The sequence below is a fragment of the Parambassis ranga genome, chromosome 2 (genome assembly GCF_900634625.1).
Source record: "Parambassis ranga chromosome 2, fParRan2.1, whole genome shotgun sequence".
NCBI classification, from domain to species: domain Eukaryota; kingdom Metazoa; phylum Chordata; class Actinopteri; family Ambassidae; genus Parambassis; species Parambassis ranga.
The window spans coordinates 10,823,683-10,843,572 of record NC_041023.1 but is presented as its reverse complement, the minus strand read 5'-3'; the positions used below and the strand labels follow the sequence as shown (position 1 = coordinate 10,843,572).

Genomic DNA, 19,890 nt, shown 5'->3' with positions numbered 1-19,890 from the left:
CTCAGTTTCACTCTTCACTTACACTGCAGGATAATATCACAGCTGACATCTGAACTAGTACATTGCACCACCTCTAGTGTGTCTCACCCTCTGTTCCTGCAATATTTTAGTCAAATTCCCACATTTCTTTTGTTAAATGATTATAGTTTTGAGCTGCTTTGTGGCAGTGGCATTGCACACATGTTGAACTGTATTGTACAATATATACCATCACCATGCACCATGCATATATTTTTCTCTTAGAACAATTTTCTCATGCCAGAGTGAATTGTCACAAATGACATGCCTTGCTGTGAAGATAAAAGCTCTCATAGACAGCAGTATGAACAGATCTGCTGCGGAATGTACCGACGCTGTCAGCGTTTGATGTGACAGCTGATATGAAATTTCTCTGATCTAAGATGTCCCCCACACATAAAATTCCTCTTATCTCAAGTTTTAATTTAAATAAGAGCTTGTTGAATAGCAGCAGTTTGTCATGTTTTTTTAAAATCTATACACTCTATATCCAATGTCCAGTGTATGATGTTTGCTAATGATGAAGGTTGACAAAAGGATGCCAAGAGACAAAAGGCAAATACTTTGAGACAGAACATTAAGACTCTAAAACCATTAGATAGAAGAATGATAACGGAGAATGAAATTATGTAGCAGGAGAGGTAGGCAGGCTGAGGCAAGAGAGTAGAGTGGAGGTGGAGTGACGGAGAGGAGATAAGGAGGGAGCGGCAGAGAAGAGTGCATCTCAGTGCTAAAAGCTCACAGATCAACAGTACCTCTCAACACACCTCTGAGTCATGCCTGCTTGATGGAACAGATGGTGTGTACTCGAGCAAGTGTGTGCTCACTATTATAAAACAAAGCCTGACTGTGTGTGTGGAGCTACTCCTTTACTCCATGTGTTTACTCCTACGCCTGTCTCTGCAGTTGTGTTGTAGTAGCACTGCGACACTTCTTAAATCACAGGAATCTGCTTGAGATGCAAGAAGTCCTTTGACCTAGAGAACACTCAGACAATTTATACACACAGTAAGAGCACTTGCTATCACTGAGAGAAATAAGACACAGGATGATTTGACCCAGTTTTGCTGCTTTGCGTTGTCAGACTTATGTGTATGTGCGTTATGTAAGATAATGTAATCAAACATGCTTAAGTTGTCATGTCAAGACACTGAAGAGAGTCCTTTTGGTTCCTGACATCATGTGTTACATCTCATTTTTTAACTTTGTATGTGCAAACCTCAGTTACATAATGACACAATGTTACATGACACAATGAAACTTTAAACTCACTGACTTTGCAGCTTTACATATAGTTTATATAAAAGACATTTAAGCAACTTCAGACTGTCCTCTAGTACGACAGATATAGGCTAGGATACAGTACATGCCAATGCATATTCCTTTGCACACTAGTTGGTATGTGTTTGTGTGTGAACTTGAGCTGTGTTTCATGAAAAGGACATGTGTCAGCATAATTGAATATGGCCAGGTGTCAGCAAGTGATATGTGTGTGTGTTTGTGTGTGTGTGTCTACAGTATGTGTGTGGGTGCATGTGCTTGAAATGTTTTTGTACATTATTTATAAGATTCACACCCAGCTTTCCATCTTTCACAGTAGGGGGTCATGGCTAACAGATGGCCCACACACACACATCCATGCACACACACATGGTACACACTTTATTGTGTGCAGCAACAGCATGTAATCAGAAGTGCAAATACAACCGTTGATGAAGACTTCAAAGTGCCATCATTGTATGTTATTGTTATATTTATTTTGTGTGCAGAGCCTTTTTACTACTGTAATCATATAGCTCTTCAACTATAGGTGCACTGCAAGGTCACACTTGTACTACATCCACTTGTCAGTCTTGAATTTTGTTCCCCTTCAGAACACTGTCATTCAATGAGTTCACTGTTACCTCCAGAATTCTTTGTTGCTGACTGTCATTGTGTAAGGCCAAGGTTTATTTTGTATTGGGGCCATGGCCTGTTTGTTGGCCTTCCTGTTAGTGAATGAGTCCATCAACAGTTTAACCTCATAGTGCTTTTTGTTGTGCTCATGAAGCTGTTGGTACAGTGCATTATTTTTTTGCATTTTTCCCCTTGTTTTTCCCCTTGATTTTAAACATGTGATATTAGGTCACTGTTGGGCTTCACATCAGCGAATCTGTTTGATGCAGCTCGCTGGTGAACATGTAAACTTATTTGGTTGGCAGTAAAGAACAATGTTACGTTTGTAACAGTTTGCTTCTCTCTGTTCTTCTTTCACAGGATTGTGCTGCGTGTGGGCAGACTTTCGTTTGCAGGGAAATGATTCCACATGAAGTGCAGCGCACTCGGCCCCCCATCATCCTCTGCGGCAACAGCAGGTGTGACGTCGTGATACTCTCCCCTACCACACAGATCTCACCCCTCAGCCGCTAAAAGTCCCCGGACGGAGCAGACCACCCTATCCCTCCCCTCTAACAGCCCTTCCATACCTTCACCTTCATCTTTAATCCTTCCTAACTTGCTTGTTAGGGCCTGGATTTTCTTTCAAGAAAAGACCTGATAATCAACAGCCTTAGCTGAACTGGATAAGGAGGGAAAAACAGACAAGATTGGGAAGTTTAATTAATAGCTAATTAATGTGACATAAAGGATGGAACATCAAAAGTAAGAAAAAGGAGAAACGAAAGTGAAAAAGAAAGTCAGAGAGTGAGGGAACGTAGAGAAGGAAAAAGCTTTAGTCCAAGATAACGGAAGTACATTTGAGGGACGTGAAGTGAAATCAGGATGAAGTCCAACCAGGAACGCAGTAATGAATGTCTGCCCCCAAAGAAGAGGGAGATTCCCTCAAGCACGTTACCATCTGAAAATCGCTCACCTACCATGCCACCTGCCAGTGACAGCCAGCGCACTGAAAACATGGCCTGGCTTGCCAGTGTGGCTGGTGGGAATGAGAGTATTATGGGTGCGCATCGAAGCTCCAGTCAATCTGATGGGCCTCACTATAAATCCCCCGCCTCCTCCGTATCAGACTCTTCATCCTCCTCATCCTCACTGAGGCTAGTTTCATCTATTCCCACGGTGTACACTTCTCCCCTGTCACAGTCTGCAGTTGGAGGAACTGTTCATTATACCCAGCTGCCTCCTAATCTGCAGTTTATAGCTTCACCTTACGCTACCCCATACGCAGGCTACATCTCCCCTCAACTACTTCCACCTCCTCCCCCACCTCCACCTCTATCCTCCTCCTCACACAGACCGCCACACACAGAGACAGTCTCTGCTCCTTCGCAGGCCTCTAAACAAGACCAGCAGCGAGCATCCACGGTGCGAACCTCCATGCCTCCCCCATCTACAGACCCCATTTCCCACCACATTCAAATTTCAACATCCTCACGGACTGTGCCGTCAACTCATCACCAAGTAGGCACTCACTTTCCGTCCCAGTCACATCCACACCATGCTTTGGGACACAGCATGTCTCAAGTTGTGGTGCAGTATACAGATGGACCCACCAGGAAGGAGGAAGGTGGCTCCAGACCCAGAGAGCTCCACAATGGAGAGCTGGAGCGGGACCGGCGGTTTGGAGCATCCCCAGAGTCCAGTCTCTCCAAGTCAGGGAGCAAATCACGGGATGGCACTTCCTCTTTGTCTTCCTTTGAGGCCCGGCAACTAGTTCTGCCATCAGACTACTCTGTTCATGATCCCTCAGGACTGAGAACCTCTGTCATGTTAATGCCTAACAGCCATGGGGACCACCAGCTGGTAGCACCAAGAGCCAGCCCTGAGAAGCTGACAAGCTCTACCCCTACTCACCTGGAGAAGGGTGGCATCATCCAAGGCAAGCCTGTAAATCGGGCATCCTCCTTCTCCAACACCACCTCCTCTTTCACATTTCCACCTCCACAAAGTGTAGACAATATGAAAGCGGCTGTCAGCACACTGTCACCCCAGACCGTTATCCAGACCACCCACAATGCTACAGAATCGCTGTCAATCGGTGTCCCTTCCACTAGCATCTACCCTCAGCCACCTATAATTGGTTACATCGCAGGGGGAAGTGGGAGCAGTTACCACACCAGCCTACAACAGCACTTACTCATTCCAGGCACCCAACCGGTTATCATCCCAGTCAGTGCAGGTGGAGTCCCCACTTTGGAACCTGTAACCTCCCATGTTACACAATCTTCCCAAGCCACACCTTTTCCTACTACACTCCCACATACATACATCACTGCCACTGCTCCCAAAGGAGAAACTCTGGAAACTCTCAGCAGCTCGTACCAGGCTGCTTCAGGTGCAGTGGTCCAAGCCCAGCTTCATCTCCCCATTGTTCCTGCTCCAACAGGGCTAGTGGCGCCCTCTGCTCCTCCTCCCCCCCTCCAATACAGTGGGGCCCCCCTCGCTCCCTCCATATTTCATCAAAGGTTCCATCATCCAGCTGGCTGATGGGGAGCTGAAGCGCGTTGAGGACCTGAAGACAGAAGACTTCATCCAGAGTGCTGAGATCAGCAGTGAGCTGAAGATCGACTCGTCCACAGTGGAGCGCATTGAAGGCAGTCACACCTCACCCAACTTCGCTGTCGTTCAGTTCTCAGTTGGTGAGCACCGTACACAGGTGAGGACAGTGCTGAAGTATTTACATTTATTTTGTAATTGATTGTATTCTTCTGCATTTTGTGTTATAGATTTTCATCTTCATTTGGCTCCAAGATAGACAGCAATGCACCAGCAACAGCAGGAAAGGGGAACATGAATCTGTAGCCAGGCTGCGCAACATGGTTGTAATTTCCTGATGTCAAGGATGACTTTAAAGGGATCTCTATGAATTCTTTTATGTATATTCTTTGGTGTTGACATTAATGTTAAATGACAACATTGAGCTGCTCCATATTAATTACTTTATTATCTTAAATCTCACTGGATGCTATCATTTCCCCTGTAATTAAAGTAAATGTCCTAAGGTAGCAGTCATGTAACAATCATGTTCCAATCATGAGCAAGTTCAAAGAGTTCAGTGCTGGAATCTACTCGTCAGGTTGTCCTAATTATCCAGTAAGTCCAGGAACATAAATGAATTACCGATATGTGTTGATGATAGTTGTCACAGGATATCTGCATGTTTTATTTTTACATAGATCTTCCATTCATTTATCACTTGCATCGCTCAGTAAACTCTAATAATATGCTACAATTATCTATTTTCTCTGGTTCTCTCCAGCTTCTTCACTTGCACACACACATGCACTGTTCTCACTGTCTTTGAGGGGGTGCATTAAAGCCAGTTAATCTATTTCATCTGTCCATGCTGTGACTCGTCCGCCCACACAGCACATCTCAAACCATCTCTCCCTCCCCCAGCTGCTCTTTGATACCGTACCCCACAAAAGCTGACCATGTTTCAAAGACTTGTCTCTTGTACTCCCTCAGTGGCTCCTCTTTTTTTCCTGAGAGGTGGTAGCAGCTTTGAGTCCACACTCAAAATTTATATAATACATGAGGGAAAATATTGCCTGACATTTTCATTTGAGAAGGTGCTTGATACATCTTGCACTTGTATCGTTCTTGACATTGTTCTTTTACATTCACTTCCCTCCCTTTGTTAACTCACCTTTTCATCACCATCTCTGTAACTTCCTCCACTTCCACCTTCTTATTCTCTCCACAGTATTTTAAATGACTTCACTTTATCTTTTTACTTTTTAAACATTTTTTTGCTTTGCTCTCCTGATCACATCTCAGAATCTACTTTCCTTCTATCTCTTTATTCTGTCAACATAGCATTTTTAAATTATGACAAAAGCATGTTCATCCTTAATTTTACAGTTGCAGAATTTGACAGAAAAAAAGAAAAAAAAATCATAATACTGACAGAATTATACATGCAGTAGTCCACCATTTGAATAAGCTTTGTCAGATGGCAAGTTTCCCAAGAAAGAGTATGGTATGGTAGTTAGTGACAACAACTGTTTTGTCACTTTATTTAATACCTTTTATAAAAATTTGTGAAAGTTGAGGTTTGGAAAAGAACTGAGTACTGGTTGAGGTTGAAGGTTTGACTGGACTTGAAGAGTCTCTCTAAATTCCTCTTATTTCCCCTGGCTCCCTTTCCTCTAGGTGAGTGTGGAGGTCTTGTTGGAGTACCCCTTCTTCGTCTTTGGCCAAGGCTGGTCTTCATGCTGCCCAGACCGGACCACCCAGCTTCTGGAGCTGCCTTGTACCAAGCTTTCTGTGGGCGATGTTTGTATTTCACTCACCCTCAAGAACCTAAGGAATGGATCCTTGAAGAAGCCTCTCGAGCCAGCCACCCATGCCTCTGTCCCACCCCACGGGCACCTCAAATCCCCCCGAGTTGTCTCAGACGCTCATCAGAGCTGCAGTGGAGGAGGCTCCAGGCACAGAGAGCGGGAGAATGGGATCAGCCAACGAGGGAGCGGTGAAAGTGGGAACGGGAGTGGAAAAAGCTCCAATGTGGAAAATGGGGATCTCATGTTTGGGGAAGGAGGGTCCGTTTATAAAGGTCAGGTTGCCAGCAGCACAGAAGCTGGCTCCAGTAAGCCATCAGGAGGCAGGAAGCGAAGGTGGTCTGCCCCTGAGGGTCGAAAAGTAGAAAAATCAGAGGAGGAGCCACCTTTGACCCTGCCCAAACCTTCCTTCATCCCTCACGAGGTGAAAATCAGCATTGAGGGAAGGTCAAATATTGGCAAGTGAAGGCTAGCAGGACTGTTAAAAACCCTTGGGATTTTAAAAATATCCATAAAAGGATTCTACAAAAACATGAATGCCCACAATAATGTTTCATTTGTCTTGGTTTTGTTTTCTGTTATTTTGTTTTTCTATCTTGAATACTGTACTGTAGAGGTAAACTTACCCTACATGGTATCACCTTACATTAAGTCCATATAGTTTATAACACATTTTTTATAGATGGATTTAATATCACATGAGCAATCGGTGCCGTTTTGGTGGTTTTGAGATGACTTGGTGAGGGATTTGTGTGCTAAATGTTTTGTTGGTGGCTATGTGGCACACAGGCGCACAGCCTGATGGCTCTGCTCCACTGACGATGTATTATGATGCATTAGACAATGTTTAGCTCACAGTTAGTGTCTTCACAGGCTGTTCATCCATCCGTTCTCTGAGCTGCTCGTTTGTGGACACAAACATGGACGAGGCATTCCATGTTTGCACCATAGATCGGTGTCCTCAGGACTGTAGTCTGTACTGTCTGTCAGGTCATTTTTCTTGCATTTGGTCTTTTTTGACAAATTTAATACAAACACATTAAAATGTATCTATATAAATATAACACCCCCTTAAGTCAGGCTGTGGTGCCAACAAGCACCATTCTTGTCAGGCTCCAGTACCCCCTTCAAAAACTAGAGCCTCTCTCATCTCCTGGATTTCTGAACTATGTGAGATGTTTTTCCGATCTTGTTCTTTTGTTTATTACCCAAAGTTCACGGCCATAAGTGAAATCTAAAGTATTGATGTCAACTGGTAAATTCTCCATGCCTGTAATGTAAATGCATCTTGTTCTGGGTCTGATGTCATCAAGTAGCGCCTGTGTGCCACACAAGAGAGGAACAACACTTACTCTGCGCAGTTTGTTGACAGTTGAGTCCTTACTATCATCTTTTCATTTTTTATTTTAGTTTCTTGAACCCCTCACTTCCCATCTCAACCAATAGATGTTTTCAATGATTGTCAAAAAACTTAATCAGGGGTCATTCAGTTCTAGATTGAGCCTAGTTGGGTCAATATTAATGTACAAATGTGATACCCTAACCTAATACATACAAGTGCAAACACACTGGGGTTGGTGAACGTCACTTTAATAAGAGGAATTCTCATCATTTTGTTAGAATGAATTACTTTTTTTTTAATCCAGAAAAGATGTGTGAGAGGAACCGAGAGAATCTGCACGTCAGCTCTGAGAGGGTCAGGATGTTTCGAAGCACTTAACACACCTGTCACACTCACCATGCAGCCAACATTTTTGTTGTCTCTTTATTGACGCAGTACTGTATGTTTTTAGATATTTTTTTTACTCGGACAGTGGTAGAAAGTAGCAACAGCACTTTGGAAAGATGAAGCTTTTGGAAAAGTGAAAGGGGGTCGTTTCAGTGAAGTGGGAGCAGATGTGCCATGAAATCACAAAGCAAGGGATGAATGTGACAGGTTTTAGAGAACATTTTAGGTGGTTGAGTGAAATATTGTGGTGGCAAATAAGGTGGTTTAGCCATGAAAGAGTTAATGAAAAGTGTCAGAATGTGTTCTGAAAGTTTGGGATCTGATTTAGGCTTTAATATACCAGTGACTCAGAGCTGAAGCCTCATTTGTGAAGGTCATCATATATTTGTAATGTGTGCTGGTGTGTGTCTGTCCATACACACATGCTTACACAGACACACAATAGGACAGAACATCCCTGATAACACGACTATAATACGTACTGTATGTGTTGATACAAATTTAGATTCAGACATTTTATCATCCCTACTGCAAAGACACTAGTGGACATTGGATCGATACACACTGCTAACAGTGCATAAAGTGCTCTGTGGTGTGCTGGTGTATGGATGGGGGGGGGTGTATAGGAGTGTATGTGTACTGTGTGTAGCAAAAAGGATGTATAGACAATGCTAAATGTCCAGTGTTCTACCTGGAGTCTTTTACTTAAGAGAATCTTGCAATTTGCACTTGGGGAGGAGGAGTTAGGTGGTGAGAGGTCTGTCCTAAAACAAGCCCTAACCCCAGATAACACACTGGAGGAGACCCAGGGGTTTTTACTGTTATTTTTTCAACAGGCACTTAATATAGAGGATTCTACATCAGCACAGTCAGGTGAAATTATGTCCAGTTATTACAAAGTATAGCAGCAGAATTGAAACGTGCCTGCCTACTGAATTTAATTCAATCTAATCCATTTCCTAGAGTTGCTCAAGGAGACTCTCTCACTCTCCCTCTCTCTCTCTCTTTCTCTCTCTCTCTCTCTCTCTCTCTCTCCCTGCTGTTGAAGCCAGGGTGGTGTCCATGATGTTGGAAGCTAGGGTTCATTTTTGAATACAGCTTGTGCTCGGTCAGCCAAAACCACATTTAGATGTAGCAGTTACCCAACAGATGTGCTTGCTTGGTTAAGCCTGACATTGAAATCTTTAAAGCTGCAGGGTCAGAGGTCAAACGCGGTCATAGATTCAAGTTCACTTTTGTTTCTGAGCTTGGGCTTTGAGGTGCTTTGTGTGCTACCGCATTGGTCCTTCTGTAACTCACGTGCCTCCACCTGCTAGTCCTTTCAAACTGGCACAGAGGAGGGGAGGTGCTGATAGTTGGCCGCTGGCCCTGTTTTGGTTTGTCTGGGCCTTCAGGGACATGATGGCTTCCTGCTGGCATATCTGTTGAGTATATCTGTTTCTACATAGCCTCAGTTTTTAGCCTGCTTGCCTCTATAGGAAGTGAATTTATCAGATTTTCATCACAACACAGTGATGGCAGGATGGACATGTGCTCGGATGAGGAATGGCTGGATAGGTGGTTGAATATGTGGCTAGAGAGATGTGAGAAGACCCCAAAGGAGATTTGAAAATGCTTTATTTTTTGCAATAAAACAGGGTTTTCAGATCCACACCACCACAGGAGTGCATTTTCATTTCTTTCTTTTCCTAATGAAAGAGCATAGCAGTAGGTTACGTGTGCATGTTTTGAGATCTGTGTGTTTGTTGCTGCGTTTTGTTTTGTGATTATCTGTCCTTTTTTTAACTTGTGTCCAACCCCCAAAAACAAAAAAGCAGAACCACAACATTTAAACAAACCATTCAGACTCTTACTGTTGATCAGGTAATACATTAAAAAAAAGCCAAAGCTTAGAGATGCTGATGTTGCTTTGGTTACTTTAGAAAGCAATAGTACAATATTCAGGCACTCTCCTTGTGTATGTATGAGTGGAACACACACATTCCACTCACACTCTCTGCAATAAACATTTAATAATTATAATAATCCTCCAGCGTTACAACCAAAACTACAAAAAAAATGTTTTAGAACACAACAGAAATTGAGCTTCAGTTAACACTATTCCCCTCATTGTGTAGAAAATGGCAGTTGCAACACCAGTTGCTAGATTTCAGGGAAATATCTCATATATATGCAGTAACTGAACATAACCCCCAAAACCTCCTCTTGTCCCTGCTGGGCTGTGACGAACACTGTTGTTCATGCTGAGGGTGCGCCTGAAGTAACCAGCAGATGTTCTGACTCCGCCCAGCTCTGCCTCGCTGCCACGACTCCCGTAGTGACCTCGTTAACTTTGTTTCAGGTACCCATTCATAGCCAGCCAGCCTCACAAGCACCTCCTCCTGAGGCCAAGCAATCAGTTTAATCCTTAACAACCGTTAGCTACCTTCTAGTGTGGCCTGGCCTGGACTGCCTGCCCTCCCCTTCATCTTATTCACATTTAGTCACTTATTCAGCTTTTTCTAGTGAGAAATGCACGCCTAATAATAGATTATAACACAAATCAGTCAAGTCATTCGGAATTCTGAAGAGGGAGCGGCAAATTATGGCAAGGTTTTTAATTTTGTTAAAGGGACAGTTCACCCCAGAATGAAATCTTTATTTTCCTGTGGCCTGCAATGTTGTTTATTGGTGTGAGTTTTAGAAATATGAGCTGTAGATTATTGATTAAATAACATTACAAGCCACAGGAGAAGTATGCATTTCTTTTTGGAGGGAACTGTCCCTTTAAGACAATCCCAAGTTTATCTTTTGTATTCCCTTGAAATGTACGACAATGTGCAATACCTATGTTATGCTTCCCCCTCCCTTTTTATCGTGCCAAGTGTATGTAGCATAGTCTGACTCCAGTGTCTCATCTTTGTGTATTTTATTGTCTGTTGATGTTTGTAAAACCAGAGTCAGGATGTTTGTGAAGAGAAACCCAACAAACACTTTCCCTTTTGTCTTTGCGGCCTTTTCTAAATTTTAGTCTGCACCTCGTGTGCTCATGCGTTCAAACATGTATGAGTGTGTTAGTGTGCGATTTGTTTGTGTGTGTGTGTGTGTGTGTGTGTGTAGCGGAGTTTTCTCCTCTAATTGTCTGTGAGATCATAAACCCTGACCCTCAACGGTTCACGGTGAGACCCACAGGAAAAAGAAACCTCATTGCTAGTGGGGACCACTTTTTTTGTAAAAAAAAAGAAAAAAAGAAAAATGTTAAAAAAATGTTTAAAAAAACAACAACCAACCAACAGAGATGCACATGTAAGTAGATGTAAAAGACTTGATAATGTTTCAGCACTTTCTAAATCCTAGGACAGATGTTGGTCTAACCCCTCTGTCTCAGATCGGTCAGCTGTCCTAGGGCTAACATTCATTCAAAATAGACAGAGAGAATGAGAGTGAAAAAGAAAGGGGGTGAATACTGATGGAAAAAAAAAGAGAGACGGCTCAAGTTTTTTGCACATCACCTTGCCGTAACCTTGTGTTTATCTGTCTGTGCTCCATCTCACTTGGCGCCCGGCGCGTTCTTGGGTCCAACGGGCCGAGGTGTTAGGTGATTCCTTGGTTCTTTTCTACTTTCTCATGGAAAGCATCCCTTCTTTTGAGGCGTTTGGAATCTTTTTTTACACTTTACACCAAGCAGGCCGTGCCATTATTTGACAATTTGATCTCTTAATTCGGGAGTCTGCACAGCTCGGTTTGGTTGTGTGGTGTGAAAACAGTTGCAAACTTTTGCTTTGTTGTCTTTGGTGCAGGAGCTTTTTTTCTGTTTTTGGTCTCCTTGTAGCACTCAGTATAATGTCAGGGGACTTAAAACTCTGTAGAGAATGTGTCATTGTTGAGTTGTTACGACAAGTTTCCTCATTGGAGAAACACTGCTTATGTCATCTTTTTTTTTTTTTTAATTGGCTTCTTGCACAAATAAAATGAATGTTGATGTGTGAGCTTTGACTTTTTGATCAGAAAAAAGGCATGTGTGCTCTTTGTTTCTTGATGTTTGTATCTTTTTGCAAAAAGGATGTGTTATTTCAGCACTTTGTTGTGTTTTTAAAGTGAACAGAATTCGATCAGGATTCCACTTTATTTTTCATTGATTTTTGTTGTTTTTCAATTTTCTTTTTTTTGTATGATGTCTTGTTAATGTCCATAGCGCTGGATAACCAACTCAGGCAGAAAAATTAAAAAAATAAAAAAAAAAAAAAAAAAAAAAACTTGTAGAGGCCCACTTAACAGTTTAGTTTCACCCCAATCAATTTGCTTAGTGGGCTGTTTGATATGGATTATAAGATATGTAAATTTATTACGTATAATTTGATATTTGAACTGATTTGATGATTAACCAATGTCATTATTGACAATTAACTATAAATTATTATTATGATATTATGTGCATTATGTTGGAGATAGCTTGGATTGCTCTTCAGTGAGCTGAACGTCCCGGGTAGGAACTCTCTGTGCAAGGCGACAAACACTTCATGCAGGGGACAGGCTGTTCGGTTCCTGACCTCTGACCCTGCCCACTGCCACGGAGGGAGTGGAGCTTATCTGTCAGTTGAGTCCTCCAACCCTGGTTTGAACACTCAGCCCTGAGGCTGACAACCAGTCTGTTAAGATGTCCCTCTGCAAACCAGTTACTAAACTGAAACTCACTGGCTGATGAGATGGTGGCAGAGAACTGGACGACAGACCTGCATGGACAGTCAGGCCTGCAGGGAGTGGGGGGGCAGCCTCAGCAGTTCCCAGCCAACTTGTTTGTACTATACTGTACTCACCAAGTCCCTGTGTCTCACCACCCCCCTTCCTCTATAGCAATGGAGAAATCCTGTTGGTGTATGTATTTGACATCTGTACAAATGCACCTCTTTGAAAAAGAAAATGAAACCTTGACATATCTGCAATAAATGCACAGTTTGTGTCTTTATTTGAATAGCGTCACACCACATAGACTGTCACACTAACACTGAGCACACTGTCAACTCAATGGAGCTTTTTCCTCCATTGAGTTGAGTGCTGGAATTTAGGAGATAATGACGCCCTCTGCTGGATAAAAAGATGAACACAGAGTAAAGTTAAATTAGACTTTGCATAACTGAGGTTATTGTAAAGATATTATTTAAACAGATACAATTTAATGTTTTATGTTCATATGTTGTGTTATTTTTACTAATGTATGCACGCACCAGTAAAAATTACGTGGACTACAGTTTACTTGTTATACAGTATATACACATACATATGTATGTATATATATTATACAAAATTATTGTAAACACACACACATATATATGTGTGTGTGTGTTTACAATAAATAATTTTGTATAATTTATCATATGATGAAAGGTACATCCTAATCCACATGCACACGAATCAGATAAAACTTGAAAATATAAACATTTCACTAAGAACTATGTTTGTGTATCTAATATTGTCATGATCCTAAATATGGCTGCCTCTGCAAGTTACCTTTGGCTAATTGTTATATGTGGCATTAAAATAGAAAATCGAAAGGCAAAGGTCAAAACAAAACAGATGCATACTTTATTCTCCAGAAAGAGGTACATTAATCATTCTCTGATCAATAACTTCCATTTTCTGTCGTCATTGCACTAAACAATGAAACTGTTGTTAAAACTTTAGAATCTATGTTTTAGGTTTGTTGTCATGGTTGCAGTAGAAGGCACACAAACAGATGCCCTTGTTTTGAATAGTCAGGCACAGTAAAACCAATTCAAACATGTCAAAGCCGTCCTCTCACACAGACACTGTGTCTTCAGGAATGTGATTCTCAGGCCTCGGAGACGCTTCACAGAAAGATCAACACCACTGAGTGATATTAGCAGAGAGGTCTGCATGCAGTTTATTGCAACATGATTTTAATGGTGACAGTTAAAAGGGCGGAGTCTCTGGGTCTTGCATATTCATTTACACATTCATTCCAAAATACAGTTTAGCAGCAATAATATTAGCACTAGCTTCAGTCTCCTGTGCTGAATGCTTTCATAATGCTCACATTCTTGTTTTGATATGCTGTTAGTATTATAAACATACACTGCATATACATCAGTTCAAATGTTTCTGAAGGGTCTGATCTCTTTTTCACATTCACACTCTTTTATTCCCCCCAAAAAGGGGAAGCTTTTATCTGTGTGTTTAGAAGTGAAGCATGTTACATTCCCATTCAAAAACAAGATATCGGCACAATGTCTGGAAGCGTGTAAATGCACTTGCTGTGAAGTTAAATGAAGCCTTGTGATCCTTCTAGGATTCAAGTTCATCTTATTTAATTTTAACCTGCAGGAAGCTTCACAATATCCTGAGAGAAACAGGCTGAGTGATGAAGTGTGTGTGTGTGTGTGTGTTTGTGTGTGTGTGTGTGTGTGTGTGTGTGTGTGTGTGAACTCTGCATGGAACAGTATAAGCAGCCTGTGTGAATGTTTGTGTGTGTGTGTTGTATTCCCTTCTAAGTGAACATTTGGCTGGACTGTTGTGTGACACGGATGAAGGTGGTTCTCCTGCTCAGCTCTTTGAGTTTGGCAGCACCCACGTAAGTGCAGGTGGAGCGGAGTCCACCCAGCACATCTCGGATGGTGTTTTCCACATCTCCTCTGTAGGGAACCTCCACTGTCCTCCCCTCAGATGCCCTGAGAGCCAAACAATAAGCACAGCAAGTTGAAACAAAGTCACAGAAGTCATTTTTTTTAAAGTCCCTTCATATTAACCTCCCACCTATACTCGGCGACTCCACCGGCATATTTCTTCATGGCTGTGTCGGAGCTCATGCCATAGAAGAGCTTGTATTTCTTGCCATCCTTCTCAATGAGCTGCCCAGAGCACTGGTCGTGGCCTGCCAGCATTCCTCCCATCATTACAAAGTCAGCCCCAGCACCTGAGCAGCAAAGGAGACGGTGGTCACACACACACACAGCAGCACAGCAGATTGAAAAGACAAACGCTGCAGCTCACTCACCAAAGGCCTTAGCTACATCTCCTGGGCAACTGCAGCCACCGTCCTAAACAGAGAATAGCCACAGTTATGTGGGCTCCACTCAGTCAGTGGAAAAGTATATGTCATGCTACCTGTCTTGATAGATTAAGGGCGCCCTCTACTGGCTTCATTACTGTATAGGTTCTAAATAACTGCTCTGCACTCTGTATGTTAATATGTGTGCACAGTAATGTGGGCTCACAGAGATGATGTGTCCTTTGAGTCCATGAGCCGAGTCTGCGCACTCTATAACAGCACTGAGTTGTGGGTAGCCCACTCCAGTCTTGATCCTTGTTGTGCACACAGAACCTGCAGGAGTTTAGAAATGAGATGAATCATATAAATATCTCCACCTGCTGCTTGATGTGACAGTTTTGTCTTTTTGGTTTCTGTGCTTCTGACTGTGAGGAATGTGAGGTATGAGCAGTTTAATGTACTGACTTGGAGGAGTACACTCCTCAGACACTCACACCCACCCACCCACCCACCTGGCCCGATGCCCACTTTGATGATGTCAGCACCAGAGAGGATGAGCTCCTCCACCATTTCCCCTGTTACCACGTTACCAGCCTGCAAGACAGACAACATAAACACTGGTGCACACAGTCTTGGATACACAATGAGCTCAGCAGACACACTGTCTCACTTACCATGATGGTGTGTGTTGGGAACTTTTCTCTAACTTTCTTAACAAACTCCACAAAGTACTCAGAGTAGCCATTGGCCACATCCAGACAGATGTATTTGAGGGCAGGAACAGCTTCCAGGATGGCACACAGCTTCTCCATATCGCCGACACCGCTCCCTGAGCTAGCAGCTACATGCTGTAGGGAATGTGGACAATTCCATGACGAACCTTATAATTTGTGCTTGTATCAGAGCATGGTGATCTTACCTCAATGCATTCTGGGTGACTAGCAGCAAAGTTTTTCCATTCTTCTACAGAGTAGTGTTTATGAATGGCTGTGAAGAGAGTGTGCTGAATAGAGAAACATAGAAAGTAAATGGCCTGTCATGGCTTCTGAAGAAACTGAGTATGGATACATCACAAATATTTCCTCTGTAAACTCACTTTGCTGAGCACTTGTGCCATCTCAAACGTTCCTGTGGTGTCCATGTTGGCAGCAATGATGGGGATGCCATTGTAGGTCTGTTTGGAGTTGCGGAATGTAAAGGTCCTCTGAAGATCCACCTGAGGGGCGGTTCACAGATTTTCTTAGAAATGGCTAGCAGTTCATGCGGCTCGTGTTCTGTGTCTAGTCATGGGGGGGTGTACTGAATCATTTAGGTCTAATGGTTAGCTGCTTGTGTGGCTGCCTGTAATGTGAGCCTCATGCAACAAACAGAGCTCACTGTGACACACATGTCCCTATGTAGGACTGTACTCATCAGTGCAGGAGTGATTTGCTTCTAAAAATGGCGACATTGTATTATTTGTATTGAATACTTAAATGTGAAACTCTAGCATTTTTTATTGTGAGGTAGCATCCACACTATGTGATTCAATGATATGATACAATAAAAATGTATGAGTAATTAATATGAACTTTGCAAAGTTCACTAAACATGTAGGAGGGAGAAAGATTTTAATCATCACTTAATCATTAAGATTTACAATGACTCCATTTGGACAGAAAGCTTTTGATAAACAGAGCCAAGACAGTCATTATGTAAACTACATCCAGCCATAATACAAAGTGTGCCATAACCTTCACAGCACCACAGTAAAAAATGGGCTATAAGTCATCCTGGCAGGAGGGAGGGACATGGTAAAAGAAGTATGGATGAGGTGCATATCCATTTTCTTCCTGCAGCAAATCAATATAAGCCTGAGTCCAAACACTGACTCAGGATTTTCAGTAAATAAGGAAGCATGACGTGTGGACAGTGTGTTTCAGTCATATACAGAGAGTTTAGTTTTCATCAGGTGTCCTGTGTGGACACATTTGTTAAACCCCCCTCAATGAGTTTAAAGTTAAAAACATGTAAAGCATCATTATCAATCATTTGCTTCTGTTCTGTTGCCCCGCAGCCTGTTAGTGAGGACACCTGTGGTGGGCTATGGAACATGGAATGTTCCTGTAACACACACAGTCCTATTTTTAAACAGCTTTTCTGAGAAGTCTCCTGTGTCTCATGTTGCTCGCCACTTCTCAGAGGCCAGCTCCCACCAACTTCCACTTTCCACTCTAGATCCAGTGCCACCACACCAGTATCATGATCCTGGGACGGTACCGGCCCTGAATCTAGTGATTCATAGTATCATTAAAGATGTTAGAAGGATAAACAGTAACAACAGGGGTTTGTTCTGTTTGTTCTTCTTTGACACTTTCTTTTGTTGTTTTCTTTGTTCGGTTGTTGTTGTAGCTTCTGTGCAGCAGGCTTGCCTCGTTGTGTCACCTTTAAAAAGGTCACTCAGCTGTTACACAGGTATTCAGGCTACTTTTTGTTCACCAGTATAAAGGCACCAGTTAAAAAAAACTGGACAACAGATAAAGGCATAAATACTGCATTAGCCTGAGTGTGCACTTTTTACTTCCAGTGTGACATCATTTCAAGATTATGGGGTTAATGAATGTCATTGCTGCTGCTGCTGCTGTTGCTTCTGCTACACATTCTTCGGCTTTGCAATATTCATTCACCCCCCCCCCCCCCCCCCCCCCCCCCATGTATAAATAGTGTAACAATTCCACTGAGTCATCCACTATACAGGCATATGTAAACTTCCTGAATGACACAGTAAATACTCACAGAACACACTCCTTTTTTGGTTGATTGAACTGTAATACCTGAATGACACCTTTAGTAATTAACACACTGACCTCTGAGCGACTCTTAAGGCTGCTCCTCTTGGGTCTGAAGAGGACATCCTTAAAGTCCAGCTTGATGTCTGCATCCACTCGAGGCATCTTGGATGCCCAGAAGATTGATGACCAAGATGAAATAGATGATGTGTGTGCGAAGGAGACTCCCCTGAGGAAGATAGCAGCAGTGGTGGCGGTCGCTGGTCCCAAGCCCCAACCACCAAACCCGAATCTCCAGGCGGCCAGCGTATTTATAGCAAAGAGGGGTCCAGCCCAGTCCTGGCCCCCATGGCTTTATTTGGGCCTGGACTTGCTCTCTTTACCTCTCGCCCTGTTTCTCTCTCTCTCTGTCTCTCTATCTCCTCCTGCTCTCGTCCTCCCTCCACTCCTCCAGCCTTGTCTTTCTCTCTACCCCCTATCCCTCAGCAGAGTGGCAGCAGCAGCGGTGGCTGAGCAGGCAGGCACACCAGGCTATCCCATCTGCTGACGCATGCACACTCATACACAGTCTTATACACACAGACATGGTAGCACTGCAGTGGCTTGTGTGCTGCAGTGCTAAAGAGCACACCTGCTGTCCAGTTGGGGCATTGCTCCCTGCATAATGCATTGTTTTTACTTTACACATGTTTTTATATAGGTCTGTTCAATTATCACATCCTCCATGCTCATTGTGTATTAATGTCAGGGGCAGCTCAAAAGGCGGAAATGAGTTTCTAGCATAAGGCAATCCAAATCCAGGGTGCAGCTGACTGGAATGGACTAAGGATGGAGAGGAGGTGGACAATGTGATGAACAGTTGTCCACCTCAGTTAAACAGCAACATCTGTGATAAATATAATGTATTATTTATACTAATTGCTCTTATTGAACTAGACGTTTGTCAGCACAGCAGCAGCCAAAAGAAAAGGCTCCAGAACTGTTCAAAGCCAGACCTGTAGATGTCAGCATAGTTCAACAAAAGAGTTGCCAAATAAAGGGTGGAATTAGCACTAGGGTCAAAGCCCTGTTAAAGTGTTTCCTGGCAGTGAGATGTCCCTTTGTAATGTTTGCATGCAGCGGTGGACAAAGAACTCTTTTGTGCTTTTGTATAGAAATACTGCATCGCAAGTAAATGGTTACATAGTACAAAAGTGTAGGAAACATAAAGTACTTAAAATCCAAAAACTAAAAGTCTTCAACATACACAACCATCAAAATATAAGAAAAAAATCTATAATTTGGTTAAAATCTAATCCAGATTATGGTAAGGAAAGGATATAACGTCCTCCGCTATTATATGCAGACATCTTACCTCATACCTAATCACTATTTGACTGATAAAATATAAATAAACCACTGTTACGAGATAAAAGTGATAAATCCACTGCTCTTTAACCTCTGCCACACGTCACACACTGAACTGTATTGATAAGACATGCTGAAGAAGGTCGGCTCTTTAAAAGCTTCTATGACAATATAGCTGATTAAATGAATTGTGTAACTCTTTGTGTACTTCATGTGTCCTGTTTCAGTTTATTGCGGTTACAGATGGAGTCTCAGGTGTTGGTCTGAGTCACAGGCTGATGCTGGAAGTAGGTGAAAGGGGAACGTGTTGCCGTGTATCTTTGCGGGCTACGTGCATGCAGGTTTTATGGCTTGTGTGGCAATGGGTCACTCTCACTGACTGCTACAGATTGTAGTTTATGCTCTGAAACTTCATTTGGAACAACACTGTAGGATGTAACACCGTCATACAATAGTCCAACATGAAGCAGACTAAACTCAGGAGTCTAATAATAATGTTTTGGTTGGCAAAGGACTTTTTATTGTCTTCAGTAAAAAAACAATAAACATCATGAAAATAAAAGTACACCCTATGAATCAACAGCTCCTTGTTTTCAAACATACCCGTATACACACAATGAGTGTGTGTAGTCCAGACTTAACTTTATGAGGACATGCAATAGAATATTATGCAGCAGTGGCGTGCTGTTTTATCTGTGCATCCACAACTTCAGAGGGAACACACAGGCATTCAGTCACCCACAGATAGCTTGCACTGTCTCACCCTGTTTTCAGTTACCAGCCGAGGACGCCATCAACACTCAAGATCCTCCTCTGTTCTCCCAG

General features: G+C 42.7%; 2 protein-coding genes across 2 annotated transcripts in view; one reads left to right on the top strand and one right to left on the bottom strand.

Annotated features, from left to right (window-relative positions):
• atxn1a (ataxin 1a) overlaps positions 1-12,891 on the top strand; it is a 70,619-nt gene extending 57,728 nt beyond the window's left edge. The window contains 3 exon segments of the mRNA XM_028424334.1: positions 2,275-4,365; positions 4,367-4,609; positions 6,109-12,891. Of these exon segments, the coding sequence (XP_028280135.1) occupies positions 2,779-4,365; positions 4,367-4,609; positions 6,109-6,702 (2,424 nt within the window). The 5' untranslated portion in view covers positions 2,275-2,778 and the 3' untranslated portion in view covers positions 6,703-12,891.
• Positions 12,892-13,817: 926 nt separating this feature from the next.
• gmpr (guanosine monophosphate reductase) lies at positions 13,818-18,300 on the bottom strand. The gene is made up of 9 exons (XM_028400792.1): positions 17,797-18,300; positions 16,047-16,166; positions 15,870-15,953; positions 15,625-15,798; positions 15,463-15,544; positions 15,177-15,283; positions 14,957-14,999; positions 14,716-14,875; positions 13,818-14,630 (listed from the first exon to the last, which is right to left on the bottom strand). The coding sequence occupies exons 1-9, from the start codon at positions 17,881-17,883 to the stop codon at positions 14,450-14,452; spliced, it is 1,038 nt and encodes a 345-aa protein (XP_028256593.1). The 5' UTR covers positions 17,884-18,300; the 3' UTR covers positions 13,818-14,449.
• Positions 18,301-19,890: the final 1,590 nt, after the last annotated feature.